Source organism: Capra hircus, chromosome 11 (assembly GCF_001704415.2).
Source record: "Capra hircus breed San Clemente chromosome 11, ASM170441v1, whole genome shotgun sequence".
Lineage (NCBI taxonomy): Eukaryota > Metazoa > Chordata > Mammalia > Artiodactyla > Bovidae > Capra > Capra hircus.
In genome coordinates, this window is record NC_030818.1 from 36,838,899 (window position 1) to 36,859,751 (window position 20,853).

The 20,853-nt window shown below is 41.9% G+C and overlaps 1 protein-coding gene across 2 annotated transcripts in view; it reads left to right on the plus strand.

The window, feature by feature from the left end:
• SPTBN1 (spectrin beta, non-erythrocytic 1) overlaps positions 1–20,853 on the plus strand; it is a 210,708-nt gene that overhangs the window by 51,760 nt on the left and 138,095 nt on the right. For both annotated transcript variants that reach the window (XM_018055241.1, XM_018055242.1), the window contains exon 2: positions 11,326–11,522. In XM_018055241.1, coding sequence (XP_017910730.1) covers positions 11,375–11,522 — 148 coding nt within the window. In that variant the 5' untranslated portion in view covers positions 11,326–11,374. The remainder of the gene's footprint in view (positions 1–11,325; positions 11,523–20,853) is intronic.

A 20,853-nucleotide genomic window follows, 5' to 3' on the forward strand; every position in this document is an offset into this window, starting at 1 on the left:
AAAAGTTGCAGATTTCTAAATAGTTTGGGAAACATTTACCAGCCATGCAGAGGGGAGGGTTTGCTGCTAAAGTATAAATGCAAGCAGTGAGGTTTGTTTGAACTGCTCTTCAAGACAATTGAATTCATATTATAATATTTAAACCTTTTGAAATTGGTATTATTAGACAAGCCTAAGATCTTAGGCATTTTGCAAAGGGGAATGATTCTCAGAATATGACATATTTAAGATCAGTATGTTTATTTATCCCGAATGAGATCTGTGAAATTTGTGATTATTCCATTCCTGTCCAGAGAGGACCCTTCATACTTTGCGAGTTGAAAAGAAATTTCTTATAAAGATTCATTCTTTCCTAAATGAATCTGAGTTAGGAGACTGTCACCCCTTACATAACAATTACAGTTTATCCTGATCCAGGACTCATATAATTTAGGCAGAAGGAGGCATTGTGCCCCAGCATTAGAATGTTCCTTGGTGACACTGCCCACACCTCGTGCCGTTTTCTTTCACCATTGTTTTTGAGCCTCTGCGGTGGCCTGAGTGCTGGTGCTGAGGGTATGAAGGTTAGCAGGACAGGGAGGACCCCAGCTCTCATGGATCTTAGTGTGTGTGCCTTGTTCATCATTTCCTGTAGCATTGCCTTGCATTGTGGTTTTACATTTTTCTGTCATTTGATCATTATTCCAGAAAATTGAGATATGCGTTTTCACTTGATAAGATTTGCAGAGGATTTTGGCAATGGGCTGTTCTAGAAGTAGAAGCTTCCAGATAGCACGTTATTGCTCCTCTGTTGTTCAGGCACTCATACCTGATACAGTTTCCCAAAGAATAAGACTGTGAAATGGCAGGCTCACTCAAAGTCAGGATTGGTGTTTTGGCAGCAGTACCCTTAGACCGACATCCTAATGTAATTTAAAACTATCTGGAAGTAAAAGTAAGACCAAAGTGGTTATTTATAGTGGCTCAGAAACTCCACGTTGGCTATAAGACCGTGATGTTAGGTCTGCATTGAGTTAATGATTTCAATTGTAATTGCCTTTCTATGTTAATAGAACAACAACAAAAAAAAGGATAACTGTAAAGGATATGAAGAAGCCTTGTATTTTAATAGGAATTATTTTTTAATGTTTTCAATTGGTTCACATTAGGTGATTTTCAGGCTTGTAGATAGATACGGGAAAAGCTGACCTTACTTTTGCAAGTCTTTTTTTGAAATAAAGCTAGTGTTAAAAAAATTTTAGACCTTACAAATTTGTGTTTAGAATCTAGATAGTATCCTATGAAGGTAGAGAAAAGAAATAAGGTACTTTGTTTAAAATTTAAATGTATGAATAGTACATGAGGATAAATTTCTATGCAGTATATAAGAATTTTTCTTTTGTTTAAAGACACTCAAATAATAAATCTGTTTATAATTTCACTGTTCATTGTGAAGTTTATAAAATGGAGGGTCAGGGAGATGCCTTGTTATTCCCCCTACATTATAATTTTCCTTAGAGAATAATATTCTTGGCCATACTGTATCGTAATGATAAGTTTTTAAGCCACCTTGATGTGACATTTTAAACAGATTGTTATAAAATGAATTATGGTCAGTGTATCTTCTGATAGTGAATCTTTTAAAATATGTAATTTTCTTTATAGTAAGGGTTAATTTTGCTCCTCCAAGTAGAGAACCTGTTTTAACTTGCCCAATTAGAAAATAAAATGTGTCTCTAGGACTTTATTCATAAAATTAGAGCTGGCCTTCCAGTGGCATCTGTCATCTGGATAGTAAAGAAGTTATTTCTGAATATTAGGAATGAAATAGTCTTAGTCTGTGTGGGCTGCTGCTACAACATATTATAGTCTGGGTGGCATATAAACAACATTTATTTCTCGTAGCTCTGCAGGCTGGAAAGTCCATGATCAAAGTGCTGGCACGTTTGGTGTCTGGTGAGGGCCTGCTTCCTGGTCCATAGACTGCTGTCATCCTGCTGTGTCTTCACATGATGGAAGGAATGCCTACACTCTGGGCTTTCTCTTATAACTCCATTAGGTGGTCTAATCACCTCCCAAGGCCCAGCTCCAAATGCCATCACACTGGGTGTCAGGATTCAACGTGTGAATTCTGGGGGGAGGGAGCGCAAACGTTCAGTGTGTAGCAGAAGGTTTGTCGTGAGTGCTTTAGTCTCTGAGTGTTGTAGACAGAAGATGGCTAAGCCATCAGCGCTTCCCTGAACTGCTTATGCTAGTGTGAGGCAGGAGTCACCTCCTGTGGGTTTTTACATCAGAGACTGATGAATGGGACCCATGGTGTATGAAATTCCAATTCTTTAGTGCAAAGTAATGTGCTCTTACGCTCTTGTCTCCTAAGGCCTTGCCTTCAAGTCTTCATTTGCTTCGAGGTAATACACACGTTTTCTTTAGCCTGGACAGTGGGTTCTTAACCTGTTTTTCATATTCCTTTCCTTTACCAGAAGTCTTTTAGATAGTCTGAATTTTTAATGCCGATGAAATTTTAATACCACAGATATACCATATCTGTGCTTACATGAAAGAAAGTTTTTCTCCCCAACTCCCAAGTGAATTTTCATTCTTTGGGAAATATTGTCCCCATTTGGGAATACATGAGCTAGGACACCTGGCTACGTGAGTTGCCTGCCTTACATGGTAATTAGGCTTTGAAGGAGGCTAATCTGTTTTCTTATTTATTAAAGAACTTTGGGTCCATTAGATAGTTTTCTGATACGGATCACTATTAAAGGGTTGTTCCTCAAAGCACAAGCTATTTATTCATTCATGTAGTCATAAATACTTGGTTCAAACCCTCCTGGCTTCCTCAGTTCCTTACTCCACCACCACTGGCAGAGCAATTAATGGATAATTAAATAAATATTAATTTATTTAATTAATAAATTTATTAATCTATAAAATAAGGCAATAATGGTATCTACCTCTGAAGGTTACTGGTGATGACTAAATGAAAAAGCAAATAAAGCACCATGCTCAGCATAAAGTAAGCCAGCAAAAAAATTAGTTTTTTAAAAAAATATAATATAAATTTATTTAATTGGAGGCTAATTACTTTACAGTATTGTGTTGGTTTTGCCATACATCAACATGAATCCATCATGGGTGTGCTAAATTGTTTTTAATAGTACTAGAGTTCTCATTCGGAGAAGGCAATGGCAACCCACTCCAGTACTCTTGCCTGGAAAATCCCATGGGTGGAGGAGCCTGATAGGCTGCAGTCCGTGGAGTTGCAAAGAGTCTAACACGACTGAGCGACTTCACTTTCACTTTTTACTTTCATGCATTGGAGAAGGAAATGGCAACCGACTCCGGTGTTCTTGCCTGGAGAATCCCAGAGACAGGGGAGCCTGGTGGGCTGCCGTCTATGCAGTCTCACGGAGTCGGACACTACTGAAGCAACTTAGCAGAGAGAGATAGAGCAGAGACAGAGTTCTCATTGATTGCTAGCCTCATCAGCTCTCTGCATTTTAAAGATTAGATGATTCTAATGGCTCTAGCTTCAGTGGTGATAAAAAATTACAGATGTCGGGTTCATGGCTGTACGATTTGATCCTATTGTTTTAGGTCTTCAGGCCCCAGTGTCCATATTTTGTTAATTAAGATAGAAAGCAAAATAATTTGGTTGAAACTTCAAATATAGGAGTAATCGTAATAAATGTACATGGGTTATATTTGCCCACTAAATGACAGACTCTTGGATTAGAATAAAAAATAAGAGACAGACCTAAAACAAAATGACTTTAAAGAGCAGAATGGGGGTGGGGAGGGACAGGCAAATATTACTATCAATAAAAGTAGAATTAATATATGCATGGGGATAAAATAGAATATTTCATAATGTTGACAACCCACCAAGAAGATAATTGTGATTTTGCATGTATCCAGGGAGCTACAAGGAAAGTCTGTTAATCCACAATCATGGTTGTAGATTTTAACATACTCTGTCACTGATAAGTAGAGCAGATGGATGTTAAGATGACTATAGAGTATTTGAAGACCGCCTTTGTTAGTGAGATTTAAGTTTAAACAGGTCTTTGAGCACCCTTCCCTCTCAAAATGGTCTGAGTCAATGAATTTTGGCTGCTTTATGCAGCTGTATCATACTCTTTGTACAGTAGATGTGTTCCATAAAAAGTTTCAAGTAAACTAGATAATCACAAAAATGAATGGTAAACATTTCTGAAGAACTTTGTGTGCCTTTTCTTATGTTGTCAGCTATCACGCTAGGACTTTTCCTGGGTGTCCTGGTGTTGGTGAACAGACAGTGTTGTTTAGGATCGACTTCTGACTGGCTCCATGAACCTGAGCAATGCTTGGTTAGCCAGACTTATTCATCACAGTGATTCCAGGTGTGGCTTCTTGCAGAGACTCCTCCCTCTTGGCTGACACGTGCTGCACTGCAGAAAGCTTCGGGGGCAAACTTGTGAACAGGGTGTGACTCTCTTGCTTTCTGGCCACTGAAGAATTGAGTGGGTTGAGGCAGCATTCTCAGAGGTCCCTTCCTGGAACCTTTCAGATGTAGTGTGGTCCCTCCAGAGTCCCAGAGCAAGATCTTTTTGTTTTTTTTAAGATGAGACCACCAGCAGTCCAGTGTATCCTTTTTCAAGTTTTTTTTTTTAGCAAAGTGAGAGGGTTTTTATAAGTGTCTAAAGAACATTTGGATTTGTGAGTCCTGTTGAAGTAATGGTTAGCATATGGTTTTCCTCCTCAAAAAGGGTTGGCAAATGTTAAGTCACCTTCTTCTTTATTTAGTTTATTTAAGTCTTTAATTAATATTGGGTACTAATGAAGTGTGTTTGTGCATGTATGTAGCGCCAGTGGAAATTCCATTTATTCTCTCTTTGTTGCTTTGCTGTTTGATATCTGAGTAGTTGGGACAAAAAAATAAATTACTTTCATGGACAAAAACTAAATTAAAAAGGGAAATATAGATTTTAATATGTGTGTAGAGAAGCGCTTTATTAAATGCATGTTCATTTTCATTAATAGCCTAGTCTAAAAGTGTGACTGCCTTGAAAGCAGAGAGCCAAGCAGATCTCTCTAGCTCAGGAGAGTGTGTGTTCTGGGTTTATATGACTGATGGAGATGGTACCAGTGTGGCAGCTTGAATTGCCGTTGCTTCTGTGGCCTCACCTTCCCATCCTCCATCCAGTCTCCCACTCACCCAGCCAGTCCATACTTAATGCTTCTAGGTGCCTTGCTGGGAGTTGAGAAATATAAGGACATTGTGATGGAGACTTGAACTTAAGAGCCTGTGTCCTGCTGATGGTTAGTAAATAGATGTTTTGAAATTACGAAGCGGTCTTATAGTGATAGGGTGGAGGTATATGAGAAGTCTAGGAGGGAAGACATAGGTGGGTTGCCTAACTCAGACTGGGTGGTGGTGGTGGAGGAAGCACCAGGTGTGGCTTCCGGGATGAGCTAACACCTCAGGTAGCATTTGTGGGAAGAGCAAAGAGTTGTTCTAGGCGGTAGTTTAGAGGTGAGACCAGAGTGTGACTGTTCCTTCAGGAATTGTAACACTTGAGGAGAAGAATACTGAAACCAGGCTGGAGAGCTGGGCTGGCCCCTCACAGACGTTCTCATTTCTCTTCAAAGGGTTCTGGGCGTTATTCAGAAGGCAGATGGATTTATTATTCTGAGGGTTGGGGGCATTTGGTGGATTTTAGTCGTGGGAATCAAGTGGTTAGGATCACATATTAGAAAGGTCCCTCTGGCGTCAGTGTAAGGGGAGTGGATTGGGGGTTGAAATCAGAGGTGAGGCGCTGGAATGAGAAACTATTGCTTCAGCCAATTTAAGATTTTTCAGGAGGTGCAGGGAACCTGGGGGCCTGAATATGGGAGGAGAGAAAAGTGAAGACTGACTGCAAGGTTTCTAGCTGAGGTCGGTGAAGAAAATGAGGTGTCGTTCGGTGAGGGAGTGAGAGAGCAGTACATGGGGTTTGGAGGAAAGAATGAGTTTAGTTGTAGACACTGACTTGGTGATCCTTAGGAGACTCTGCCCTTAGCCGTCTGGGGAGTGATTGTTGGCACAGAGCAGTGGATAACATCATCCCGCAAAACAGTAGAGGGCATTGGAAGGAAACCTGGAGATAAACCGTAAAGAACAAAACCCTGTGCGTTGATCTAATACCCATGTGACAGGGAAAATAGATTTGGTACCTTGGAAAATAAACAGATCATGTTTTCCCTCTAGACTTTGCCAGGTGTTGACTTTCAAAGAGGAGGAGAACTAATAACTCAACTCCCGAAGCTGGGAGTGGTGAAGCTCCAGTTTCTTTTCTGTTGTTTGTGACCTTGTGGCCACACAGGCCAGAGCTGGCGGCACCTCTTGGCCTCGTAGGGCTACAGTAATAGTTTCCTCATCTGTTTCTGTCTTTGCCAGCTTGAAGGAATAAAGTTGCCTTCTTCGTGAAGTAGAAAATGGTAAAGCTTTGTGGAACGTCTGTATTTTGGGAAATTCCAGTTCATAGGAATTAGAGTAGGACAGAGGATTAGAGCAGACTAATTTGTGGAGGGGGCTTGGCTCTTTAACTTGTTTCTTACTTAAACACGCACACGCACACTCTCACATGGTAAGAGAAGAGCAGAGAAGCCCTTCTAATTATCTTCCCAATATGTAGCCACAGAAGACATGGGTTTTATTCATATAACATCTAGGGTATCAGTGATTTTTATTCACTCAAGGACTATTTAGTGGATTCCTGCTGTGGTGATCAAGTTGGAATTCAGGCCCTCACTGAGCCAGGGAGGCAGTGAGAACCCCTCTCAGCAGTGGGGGTGGTTTTATCTCACGCCAGCCTTAAACAGTCCTCTCCAGCTTTTCTGATGGCAGACCGACCACCAGGCAGGCTTCCAAGATGGGCAGCCCTAATCTTCCCACAGCCATTGAAGTACAGATTGCTTCACTGGCCCTTGGGACACATGACTGATAGCACCTTGGGAAAATGTAGCCCTTTATAGATGACCTCCTGGGGACACCTGGATGTATGCTGTAAGTCGGCCCCGCAGCTGACACTGTTGTCCCTTGTTGAAGTGGGTTATAGGATAGTGGTGTGTGTTGCTTGCTGGGCTTTCGGAATCCCTGTGTCACGGACACGCGCTCGTCCACGCTCCTGCCTTGTCTCTGATGTTCCCTCACCATCAGGTTCCTGCGCCGTCGCTCTTGAGTACCTAGAGGCACCTTTTCACTACAGCCCTGATGGGGAGGTGGGATTTTCAGCTTTGGCATACCCCTGAAGTTTTTTAAAAAATTTTTGTCATCATGAACACTCTATAGTTTGGCGCAGGTATTGTCTTTGGACAGAGAACTTTGAGGAAAAAAATGCCCCTGGTATCCAAGTTCTTAGGAGCTCAAGTGAAACAATCAAAAATAATATAATCGTATTTCTTTTGTTTATAGACTCATAGGAACTCTTGTTTCCCAGTCCCCTCTTGAGGTTTGGAGGAGCAATGGCATTATTAAAGAACACCATTAAAGAAGAAAACTTAGAGGGACTTCCCTGGCGGTCCAGGGGTTAAGACTTAGCCTTTTAATGTAGGGAGTGCAGTTTGATCCCTGGTTGAGGAGCTAAGATCCCACATGCCTTGTGGCCAAAAAACTAAACAGAAGTAGAATTGTCATAAATTCTATAAAGACTTTTAAAATTGTCCACATCAAAAAAAACTGGAAAAAAAGAAAATGTAGAAAACCTATGCTTATATTCTTAAAATTACTTATTTAAAACTTGCGTCAAGGACCCAATACTTGCTTGTTGAGGAATTTGTGGAAAAGTCAGTGGTTGGAAGATTTATGGGTTGTAGTTGGTCTTACTCTACAGTCACAGGTTGGCTGGGGGCGGGGGGCGGGGGGGGGGTGGCGGTTGGTGGAGCCCAGGTTGGTCACTGCCCTGGAGTGATGTGGCTTGTTCTCATCGGTCAGCAGGTGGCACCAAATAGCCAAAACAAATCTGGAAAGAGGTGCGTGGTAGTCAGATTTCACCTTGGGTTGGCTTAAACATTTTGGAATTAATAGTACTTTCACATTTTTCCCCTTAGAGATGGTATTCTCCAAGGCAAAATTTTGTAGAAATCTTTGGTTTTAATGGAGTCCTAAAAATTAACATCTCCAAGGTTAAATGGTACATAACAATATTGATTTTCTTATTGAAGGGATTATGACTGTGGATGTTGAAAGCAACTGTAAGATTCTTCTATAGATATACTTATTGGCTTAGGTGTCTGAATTTTACTGCTTTTATTAAATCTTTTAAATACATTGCTAATAGAGGTGTTAAAATTAATCTACTGATAAATTTATGTTGTTAACATGATAATGTCTGCCTTGATGGGAATCTAGGAGTGTACTCCCATCCAAGAAGTTTCTGTTTGAGCAGAGGTGGCTGACTCTGAGTTACAGCTGCGTGGCTCAGTTGTGAGGTGGACACGATACTTCTCAGGAACATGGAGGATGTGCTGGTGATGTTCTTCGACAGCTTGTGAGAAAACAGCTAATGATGAGAGGGGGTGTCTGTGCTTTTGGCACCAACTGTTACACTGCTTGAGGTGCAGTTCAACTTATTGTCCACAGAAACCTGGTTGCATGGGCCATATGCGCTTCTGTGCTACAACTTGAGAAAAGCTACCTTTTGAAGCACAGTAAGAGGAATGTTTCTTTTCTGCATTTGTGTTCTTTGTTCGGTGCCATATGTGGGGAAAAATCAGCTCAAGGGGTCCCTTTGTGATTGCCAGGTGGTGACTGGTTTGATAAGTGCAGGAGCTCCAGCGATTGGGTCTGCTAACTCTGGTCTCTGTACCTATTCTTGGTGCACACTGAATGAGGTTTTCATGAAATGAGCATCCAGGTACAAAATCTTAAAATTTTTGAATCTTAAGATGGGGTAGGTGGGGCAGGATAGGGGGGCAGAAGACAAACATCTTTTTCCTTGGGACATTTTCCCACAACTAAGTGGGGGAGGGTATGCATCTTTCTTCCTCTTCCCTTTTTCTAAATTTACTCAGATCGTTGTGTATATAAAACATGCAGGAATTTGACTATACCGATATAACTTAAGCACATATCCTTGCCTCCTAGAATCTGTTTTTCACACAGCATCAGAATTGATCTTTTAAAGACATTCGTCCAGTGACGTCGGTTGTTACATTAAAAGCCTGCTGTGTCCTCCATCACACTTATCAGCCCTTCGTGTCTGGCCCGACCTGCTGTTGTATCCTCATCTCCTTGTCTCTCACCCTGCCCACCTGACTGGCCACACCGAGCTCTTCGTTCCTCCAACAAGCTGTGCTGGTCTCATTGTAGGGCCTTTACATATGTGATTTGCTTTGCGAGAACGTTATTCCTCTTGATCTGAGTGTGAAAGATCATTGAGGTCTCAGGACTTCCCTGACCCACCACCAGCTCTAAAATAGCCATTCTTCCATTCTTTTCTGTTTTATCTTTAAATTAAGATATAACCGACATACAAGTTTAAGCTTGTGAGTTTAAAAAGGGGTAAGATATGTTGTTTTGATATGTTTATGTAATATAGTATGATTACCATGTAGCATTGGCTAAGACCTCTATCACTTCACATAATTATCTTTTCCTTTTTGTGGCAAGAATGATTAAGTCTGGCCTCTGAGCAGCGTTATTGCTGTTATCCTCTGTCACATCGCTCTAGCTTCATTTTATTTTCTTTCGGCTGTCTTGCCTTTTCTTGTGTGCTGTTTGTCCCGCTCACCCTACTAGGGCGTAAGCTTCGCTAGTGCTGGGTCCTTACCTGGTTTGCTGTTATCCCGGCATCTGGAACAGTGCCGAGCATGTGCTGAGTCCTCAGTACATTTTTGGTTCCATGAATGAATAATAGCTATATTGAAGGGAGAAACTATATATTTACAGCTAAATGTGTTTCACCTAACTCTCTTGAGGGCCCTGTGGTAAAGCAAAGATGGCAATGGGCCAAACATTGAGACCAAAGTTCTGAGAATTCCCGTTTATCCCTGTAAAACACTGTGGCCGTGGTTGGGCCCCTGAGGCGGGGGTATTGGGGTTGGTAGTAGAATTTGTAATAACACAGTCATATACGTAATTTCAGTCATTATTTAGTCATTTTTTTGATGTCTGTTAAACACCACCAGTACGTCATTCAGTTCAGTTCAGTTGCTCAGTCGTGTCCGACTCTTTGCGACCCCATGAATCGCAGCATGCCAGGCCTCCCTGACCATCACCAACTCCCGGGGTTCACGCAAACTCACGTCCATCAATTCGGTAATGCCATCCAGCCATCTCATCCTCTGTCGTCCCCTTCTCCTGCTGCCCTCAATCCCTCCCAGCATCAGAGTCTTTTCCAATGAGTCAACTCTTCGCATGAGGTGGCCAAAGTACTGGAGTTTCAGCGTTAGCATCATTCCTTCCATAGAAATCCCAGGGCTGATCTCCTTCAGAATGGACTGGTTGGATCTCCTTGCAGTCCAAGGGACTCTCAAGAGTCTTCTCCAACACGATAGTTCAAAAGCATCAATTCTTTGGCGCTCAGCTTTCTTCATAGTCCAACTCTCACATCCATACATGACCACAGGAAAAACCATAGCCTTGACTAGATGGACCTTTGTTGGCAAACTAATGTCTCTGCTTTTTAATATGCTATCTAGGTTTACTATGTCATTTAATATTAAGCATCAGTTTTCTAACATGTAAATGAGGTGGTTAGATAAAGTGATGTTAGTTCTCTCACATCACGTTGTATGAATTTCTAGGAGAAGCTAAAAGCTTGCAGTTTATGGTGACACACAATATAAATAAATTTGTTCATTCAGGGACTTCCCTGGTGGTCCAGTGGCTAAGACTCCATGCTCCCAATGCAGGTGGCCTAGGTTCAATCCCTGGTCGGGGAACTAGATCCCACATGCTGCATCTAAGACCTGGCACAGCCAAATAAGTAAATAAACATTAAAAAAAAATGTGTTCATTCAGAAGCCTAAGGAAGGTGTTCATCCAGCTTCAATGCAACTCTAAAATTACAAAGTTTAAACATTAGAAAGAAGGAGGAACCCACCCTTTGTTGGACATCTATCATCTCATTCAGTCTTCTCAACAATCTGTAGAGTATCTTCCCCCTTTAATGTCTGGGGGAACGGAGTCTCAGATGTTAAGTGCTGCGGCCAAGGTCACACACGTGTTATGAGGCATTGCTGACGTTCCAAACCAGCTCTGATGGACTCCCGAGACCTACTCTTGGCACGTAGGACCTGTGTTACCTTCTGCTCACCTCTGCTCAGTAGGTTTGTAGGGTCCAATAGATATCTGACTAGGGTTTTCCTTTTCTTTCTCAGAGACTTCTAAGAAGGCGCTGATGTGGAGGAGCAGCTGAGACGGTCCAAGATGACGACCACAGTAGCCACAGACTACGACAACATTGAGATCCAGCAGCAGTACAGCGACGTCAACAACCGCTGGGACGTGGACGACTGGGACAATGAGAACAGCTCCGCACGGCTCTTTGAGCGGTCGCGCATCAAGGCTCTGGCAGGTAGGTCTTCCTCCCACCCCATCATCGAGGCCTGAGATGCCTTACAGATCCCTTTGAAATCAGTCAGTCTGTTGCCCTCGCACGATAGACTCGTATCTACTTGACCATGTCCTACGAGAGCAAGCTGACCATTTCAGGAGATGGCCAGTTCTCTATTTGGAGAATGGTTGGTCTCAAGGCCAGAATGATTCAGAGCACAGGGTGTTTGTATAGCCGTTCAGAAAGGGTTGCCCTGTGTTTGTCAGATTGTTTTGTTTTTAGCACATCTTATGTTTCAGAATATTGAAGTGTACTGTACCTTAGACATAAAAATACAGTTGACCCTGGAACGATGTGGGAGTTAGGGACACTGACCTGCTGCACATCGAAAATCCACATTTAACTTTTGACTCCCCCAGAACTTAACTTCTGATAGCTCACTGTCAGAACTTAATACTAATAGCCCACTGTTGACCTGAAACCTTATCGATAATATAAACAGTTGACGAGTACATAAATTTTGTAAGTTAAATGTATTATATACTATATTCTTGCCATAAAGTAAGCTGGAGAAAAGAAGAAAATGTTAATAAGAAAATCATAAGGAAATAAATACATTTACTATGTATCTATATATTTATTGAAAAAATTGGTGTGTAAGTGTACCTGCACAGTTCAAACTCATGTTGTGTGAGGCAGGGGTCCCCAACCTCTGGACCGTGGACTGGTACTTCCTGTAAGATCAGCAACAGCTCTAGATTAGAAATAAAGTGCACAACAAATGTACTGCACTCGAATCATCCCAAAACCATCCCCCCGACTCCTGGTCCATGGAAAAATAGTCTTCCACGAAAGTGGTCCCTGGTGCCAACAAGGTTGGGGACTGCTGGTGTAAAGATCAACAGAATACAAACAAACATGTTTATTTATGGACTGTGATATATGAATTAACCAGACGTGTTACAGTACTTACTTTGAGTGGCTAAGGTTAGTTTGTATCACATGCAGAAGTTTTTGATCTGAAGAGCAGTAGCTTAATCTGGTGAGGGCACATTTAATACAGGTAAGTCTGCCATTGATCAAGTTAACAGGCCTGTGTCCCCTACGTTGTGATTTCTCACTCCCTTGTTGCTGTTCAGTTCTTAAAGCACACTTTTACCAGGGCCCTAGGTGAGCAGGGAGTGTTCTGTCCTGTGATGGCCCTGAAGATCAGGAAGGGGCTCACTCACAGTGAAAAGTCAGCAGTACTGAATACGTGTAAACCATGTGGATTTTATTCAGAATCTTGCCTCTGGTACTTTGAGATTTCAAATAAAATGATTTCTGAGTGAGAAAATCAGGTTTATGTATTTTTTTCCTGATATCTTTAATTATGACCTATAAATTGAAGTCACAGCTTAAAAAGGTAAGTTTACTGTTAATTGTGAAGATAGCTCACATTTTTTTTACCTTAACAGTATAATGTGATTAAGAGGTATGTACTTCCTAGAGGAGGAACTTAATCCGGAATAGTTTAAATGACAAAGAGAAGTGACACAGTAGTAGGCAAATTCACCTGTAACCTAGACTTGTTCCTGAGCTTAAGTGGTGTGACCAGGATCCATTTTCTGTCTCTCTGCATTTTGGCTTTGCTGGTGTAGGCTACCATTATCAGGTAGGCTCTTGGGTCCTGGAGTCCCAGGATGGCTGCCCCAGGTTCCGGATCTGTCTGAAAGGACATCCAGCAGAGAAGTGCCCCTCTGATTGCCCAGTGCTATGCTTCCACCGAGGCCCTGGGATCAGCCTCACCCGCTTGACTGATTATGCTCGTTTCACATGCCTCTCTCAGAACCTTTCTCCACTGGAGTCACAAGAGGTTATGCTGGTTGACATCAGCTAATCAGGCTGCATCTTGGAGTGCAGGGAATGGGGAGTGGTGGGGCCGATGAGGGGTCAGTCCCACCCAGACAGCTTGGCTAGAAAGTGTGTAATATAATGGGAAAAGAGGAAGAGGGAAATGGATGTTGGGGATGAAGCCAACTGAACGCTGTGGGAAAATTTTCAGTTGCCCTTAGGAGAGTTTGTTTCTTGAGTGGTGGTGACTTAAAGATCTTTCTTGAACTTACCTGATTTGAGGATACAAATAAATGATTAACCAGATAGTCACTCTAGAATTGGAGCGTTATTTCCTAGCTTATTCACTAACATGGAAACCATGATCCTGTCCTGTGCTAGCAGATTGATTTGTACTTCAATCTCTTACCTCATTTTCTTGAGTTTTCCTTGGAGCCTTTAGACCAGTGTGATACTATAGTGACCAGTCATCTTTGATTACCGATCAGTTGCTTTCTTGTTCCAGACTGCTGTGCACAGTTGACCTTTGAACAACAGGGATTTTTAACTGTAGAGAATTGGTGTCCCTCACTCCTGTGTTGTCCAAGGGTCAACTATAGTATTTCCTTTTACTTGCCGATTGCAGAGCAGATCCTTGTTCTTTGTTTCTGTAGTTCCAGAGGAGGTCCCCAACTGTTCCTAGGATTAATCAGTTGTCTTTACACTTCCTAAGATGCCTTTCCTTCTGTGTTATCCAGGTCCTTGAACATAATGGTAGTAAGCATGCTTACTGTGTGTCAGGCACTGTTCATTTCATATGTTAAAAGTTAATCCCATAGCAGTTGTGGGGGAGGTTATTATTACCTGCAGGGTAAGCCCATGAACTGATTGAACTGACAGGTGAGGAAACTGAGGCACAGGCAGATTCAGTAGCTTGCCAAGGTCACACTGCTGACAGGTGGCTGAAGGCAGACCAGCTCTGAAGTGTAGTGCCTACTATTTTTTTGTATTCGATAAAATGCAAAATGATTCAGAGTTCATGGGTGAGAGGAATGATAATGGGTAATTCAGGGGTGTTAGAAAGATCTTTAGAAGGCTCAGGAATGCATCCTGTGGCTTGAAGAAGCCATGAGTAACTGTGAGGAGTTACTGAAAAGAAAACATGCTGCCTCCAGGATATATAATGTGAAAAGAAAAAAGAAATTGCTTTTAGTGAATCCAGAAGATGCCAGGAAAACCATCTGTTTATTGAGGGAACTATCTTGCTTGTTTTCTGACTTCCCAGGTCTGTGTGACAGAACAATCTCTGAGCTCTCCAAAAAGCCTAACATGCTAATAGCAGGAATAACAGTCCAGTCCAGCAGTGTCTAGAACCGTGGTTCTGGAATTTGAGTGGGCTTCAGAATCTTGTGGAGATCTTGTCAAAGCACAGCTTATGGGCCCACTCCCAGAGTTTCTGATTCAGTAAGTCCAGGATGGTACTTGATGATTGACGTTCCTAACAGTTTCCCATGTGATGCTATCACGGCTGGTCTGGGGAATCATGTGTTGAGACTGGTGTAGAGGACTGATGGTCATCTGGTCTGCTTTGCCGGGTGTCTGAGACCATTTCATCTAGAAACAAACCAAATGAACAAATAAACCAGAAACGAACTCACAGAGGTCAGATTAGTGGTTACCATAGGGAAAGGGGGGTGAGAGCGGGTAATGGGGGTGAAGGGTGTCGACTGGTGAATGGATGGTAACTGAAATTGTGCTGGCAATCACTTTGTAGTGTATATAGATGAGAATTCTATTGCTGTGAGCCTGAAGCTTACACGCTTTTTAAAAAAACCTTTTACTCTTTTAAAGAAATGTAAAAGGTAAACATTTTCTTTTTGCAAGTGATGGGTGTTTATGGTTTAGGTTATATTTTGTAGAATCAACACAAATTAAGGCAGGTAGAAAAAGTAATCTTTTTAAAAGTGTAACATTTAGCTTGATAAAGTAATTAGAATTAATATCTTTATATCAACACTCATAAACAGTGAATTTTAAAAAATAGGCTGTGTACCAAAATATTCCATGTTTCTTTCTGAGTGATTTTTTTTCATATCTGTATTTGAACTTTTTCCTGAAATAAATCTGGGCAATTTGATAATTAGGGAAAAAGCATAAAAACATCTTAACATCTAATATCATATCCCAAAGTTTTGATTAGTTCCCGCTCCCAATATAATGGCACACAGAAGTAGTAGGAGAAAGCCTGTGTACAAATGAACATTTCAAAAAATGTCAGAAATTAAAACCAAAATGACTTTGGGAGTTGTCACTCATCAGAATTTATGAGCTAAAATTTTGCAGGAGAGCCTTGCTGCAAAGCTGTGGGAATGACAGAAGAAATTGACCTCGAGTTTATGTGGTTGTGGAGAATCAAGGAAGCTGAGAAAATGAAGTGAAAGCTCCTAATTGTATCTTTTACATTACATGGATAGAGTAAATAACACTTATTTAGTAACTGTGTGTATCAACTAGATTCCCTTTAAACCTGAGTTTTAATTGCGGTGACCAAGCATTTCTTGCTGAAATCCCTGCCCTCATTATAGGCCCCTTCAGGGTGGATCCTCCTCCAGGAGGTGATTGAGGTTCCCCCCAACCCCCACTCCTATCCCCAGGCCCTGTGGTTATATGGGTCTTTTAATTTGTAATCTCCGGGAGAGCAGGAAATTTCTTAGGGCACTAAATGAGCTCTCTAGTGCTAATTAAAATTAGTGGGGACGTTTCAAAAGTATATCCTAAAAAAACTCTGCAGTTACAGATAAAAAACTCAGGCTGAGGTTTTCTCCAGAAGAAAAGACCTGGATTTTATACAATGAGAGTTAGAGCAGAACTTGCCTCTGCTTTCTGCCCGTTGATTGCAAATTCCAAGGTATCATAAAGGTTACATACTTATATGATTTAGTATACTTAATTCGCAAATGGATAGACCGGCACAGATGGTGGAAACTTATTTTGAAACTGTAGAAGAGGAGATTTCCCTGGTGGTCCAGTGGCTGACTCTGAGCTCCCAATGTACGGGGCCTGGGTTCGATCCCTGGCCAGGGAACTAGATCCCACATGTGTGTGCTAAGTCATTTCAGTTGTGTCCAACTGTGTGACGCTATGGACCCTAGCCCGCCAGGCTTCTCTATCCAAAGGATTCTTCAGGCAGGAAGACTGGAGTAGGTTGCTATGCCCTCCTCCAGGGGATCTTCCCAATTCAAGGGCTGAACTCCTATGTCTCCTGCATTGGTAGGCAGATTTTTTTTTACCACTAGTGCCACCTAGGAAGCCCAGATCACATATATCATAACTAAAGATCCTGCATGCTGAAACAGACCCAGTGCAGCCAAATAAATTAATTAAAAGCAAAAAAAATCAAAAAGAAAAACAGTAACTCCTGTTTAAAAAAAGAAAGGTAAAAGATTTTTTAAATTTACCTTTTTTGAGAGAGATGTCTTATTGTTTTTTCTACCAGTAATAATGAGTTTTTTAATTAGATACTGGCTTCATATTTTTTAAGACCTCCTGTACTATAGTGGTTTTACATAGAATTCTACTTCCCAGAATACGCCTGTTAATGTACAATCCATCTCCCCTGCCAGGATGAATACACAAACAAATATATATAAAATATTTCACTTCCTTCTAGTGAAAGTATGGCGCCAACTTGCTATTGAATATGCAGTGGGATCTATAAAACATGGTCTGGAATGATCCAATTAGGAAGATAAAAGCCTGTTTATTTGTATGCCAGTGCCAAGAAAGTAGTGCAGGCAACTAGCGCTCTAGTAATGTAGAGGAAAACATTGATTGCGAGAGGGAAAAAAACCAAACCATTTTTAAGAGTCTGAGTCGAGTAATATAAAACCCATTGGAACTTGGAGAGAGACTGAGTCTTGAACCTTGGCGCAGCTGCTTCCGTTTCCACTGCAGCAAACGAGGAGAGGCTGGGCTGCAGGGCTCTGAGAATGCCTTTCATGAAAACAGAAAGCACTTTCAGCCTTCCAAGATGGTACACCACCTTGAGCTTGGACTCATTCCTTGAAAATTAAGCTAGAGCTTTTCTTATTTGCTTGCTCACCACCCTGTTCAGATGGAACACTTTTATGCCCCAAGGGAAAGGCTTTTTGCATGATGGAGTGGGGGGCTTCTCTGGTTGCTCAGCTGGTAAAGAATCTGCCTGCAGTGCAGGAGACATGGGTTTAATCCCTGGGTCAGGAAGATCCTCTGGAGAAGGAAATGACAACCCACTCCAGTATTCTTGCCTGGAGAACCCCATGGACAGAGGAGACTGGCAGGCTACAGTCCATGGGGCTGCAAGAGTCAGACAGGACTTAGTAACTAAATCACCAATCTCTGTTCTCATCTACTCTTGAGGCTCTTTGCCTAAATTATGCATTATTTGGGATTATTTCTGAGAGCGGCATGGTCCCTAGTGCCCAGGAAATATACCACCTATTGTTTGTGAAATCTGAATCTGGAAGAACATTTCATACCAAAGGGGTTTATGCAAAGCTATTGAGAGAAAGTCTGTTTAGGTCATTACATTCAATCCTGGGTTATATCCTCAATTTATTTTCTGTATACATAAAGCTTCAGTAGTGTCCCAGCCATAGGACTACAGGAATCTTTTCTTTCTCCTTTAGATACAGGTTCCTCAGATTTCCCTCCCATCTCTTTCTCCTTGCTGCTGTAGATGACCCCCTCTTGACTTTTGAAATCACCTTGGATTCCTGCACCTGTTCCTTATAGTCTTCAAATTCTTTCTCATCTCAGCAGTGGCTGGAACTCCGTAGTAGCTGAGATGAATGATCCTGTCTGGGAGCACCAGGCTCTCCTTTATCAAACCGCTTAACCACATACCATTCTTCTTCCTAACCCAGCCCCCGTTCCTGCCCCTCAGTCACTTTCAAGTTTCATTCCTTTGGCAGAGAACTTCTTGATCCTCATTCCCTTATCATCCCTTGCTGCATCCCCGGTGGCTCAGACGGTAAAGAATCTACTACAATGCAGGAGACCTGGGTTTGATCCCTGGGTTGGGAAGATCCCCCTGGAGAAGGGAATGGCACCCCACTCCAGTATTCTTGCCTGGAGAATGCCATGGATGGAGGAGCCTGGCAGGCTACAGCCTATAGGGTCGCAAAGAGTAGGACACAGCTGAGTGACTAACACTTTTACCTTCACTACATCTTAGCCCTTTTCTTAACTTCTCACCCAACAAGAAAATTTTCCTTAAGTCAGTCTCTTATCTTTGAGGAATTCCGATCACCATTTTTAGGGGAAAATTCCTTATATTTTATGGTTGATTTATGATTTAACTTAGGGAATGTGACCTGTCTTTTGTTGGAGACTCCCTAGGTAAGCAAAAGAGGAAAACATTATGATTTTTATCCAGTCTTCTGCTTTTCCTACTCTCTCTGCATATGTATACCCCCTACCCACAGCCATCTGTCTGTTAAGTATCAGCTTTATTGAGATATTTCTTCAGTTCAGTCACTCAGTTGTGTCCGAGTCTTTGCGACCCCGTGGGCTGCAGCACGCCAGGCCTCCCTGTCCATCACTGACTCCCGGAGCTTACTCAGACTCATGTCTGTCAAGTAGGTGATGCCATCCAACCATCTCATCTTCTGTTGTCCCCTTTTCCTCCCGCCTTCAATCTTTCCCAGCGTCAGGTCTTTTCCAGTGAGTCAGTTCTTCGTATCAGGTGGCCGAAGTATTGAAGTTTCGGCTTCAGCATCAGTCCTTCCAGCGAATATTCAAGACTGATTTCCTTTAGGATTGACTGGTTGGATCTCCTTGCAGTCCAAGGAGATGCTACTTACATATTGTAAAATTTACCCCTGTAAAGTATACAATTCAGTGGTTTTTAATATACTCACAGTTATATCTAATAACACTAATCTCAGAACATTTTTATCACCCCCAAAAGAAGTCACATACACGTTAGCAGTCACTTCCCATTTTTATTCCTCCCCATCTCCAGGCAGCCACTAATCTAGTTTCTGACTATGGATTTGTCTACTCTGGACATTTCGACTAAATTGAATCCTACAATATGTGGCTATTTGTGACCAATTTCTTTTACTTTAGCAAAATATTTTCAGGATTCATCCTTGCTGTGGCGTGTGTCAATACCTCATTTCTCCCTCTGTTCTCTTATGTAAGTAATGGTGGGAGATGAGTAGGAAAGAACAGAAAAAATTCTGTAAAAGTTACCAACACCAGAATAGTGTGATTTTATTTGGCAGTTGCCTTGGAGCAGATGGCAGATCCCTTGTAGGCATCTGACCCTGTGGAGTTAAGTACTTCTCCATTTACCTGGATGCGGTCACCAGAAAAACCTACCGATGGGTGTTTGGTCATCTTGTATGGTCGTATTTGTTCCCTCTGTTGAATTCACTTATACCGTTCAACTCTTAAGCCAGTTTTCCACCAAAGTGGAACCATGAGCAAGTAAAGAAGAAAATATAAGAAAGTAAGAAGATACTATATCATTTATATGCAAGGCATTTATTAAGTCCTGTCTACTTTAAAAACACATCTCACTATGAGAACAAACTAAAGATATCACAAAGTCAATTCTACAGTGAAATTCAGATAGCTAAGGTGTTTTATTTAGCTGCCATTTTCAGCAGTACATTCAGTTTAGTATTCTAATTTGTAGAGAAAACTGATCTGGGGAGATGTTAGTTTCTTGAATTACAGTTTTGATGCTTGACACCAAGCTGATTTAAGAATATGGCTTTGGTTATTCAGTGGTGTATCTGTCATGAGTTTTGACATGACCGCATTCAATATAGTAGTCCAGTGGGAGGGTTGTGGGTACCACGGTAACAAGCATTTGGTTTATGCCTGCTGATGGGCTTCTCTGGAAAGAATTCTGCGTTCAGAATTATTATGGCTCGCCCTTTCTGGTTGTCAGAAACAGGGATTCACTTAAGTATCTGAATAAAAAAAGGTTGAGTGTGGTGAAGTAGGGGCACAGGTTGCTGCAAAGCTTCCAGCTTGGGAGACCCAGAAATTCGTTAGTGACTGAGGCTGCGGTAGGGCTGGAGGTGATCTTCATCTTTCAGGTGGGGTGGGTGCCTCGCTGACCAGAGCCCTTTGCATAGTGCTCGTGTCTGCTCACCGTACATCAGCTCACATGTGGCTTTGGTGTGTTGTAGTTCCAACTCTACCTCCTGCTAGTCTCTTCTGTTCTGACCTCATTGCTAAATGATTCAATATCCTGGCTTCTCTAGTCTACATCTCTGTGAGGTTGAGTATGGAGATGGGGCTCCAGTTGGCCCAGAGAATCTTTTTATACAGGTCATGACCAACTGATTACTTATAAATGACTACCTTTAGGAGCGGTATCCAGAACATTGGTGAAGAATAGGAAGCTATATGGATAAAACACACCCACCCCATCCATCCATGGCTTAGAGAGAATTCAGCTGGCAGTTGGAGGCTGTGGTTGGCGTTTCTCATGCAGAATTGTGGTGTGGTGGGGGAAGGCACATTATGTTAGGACTTTGGG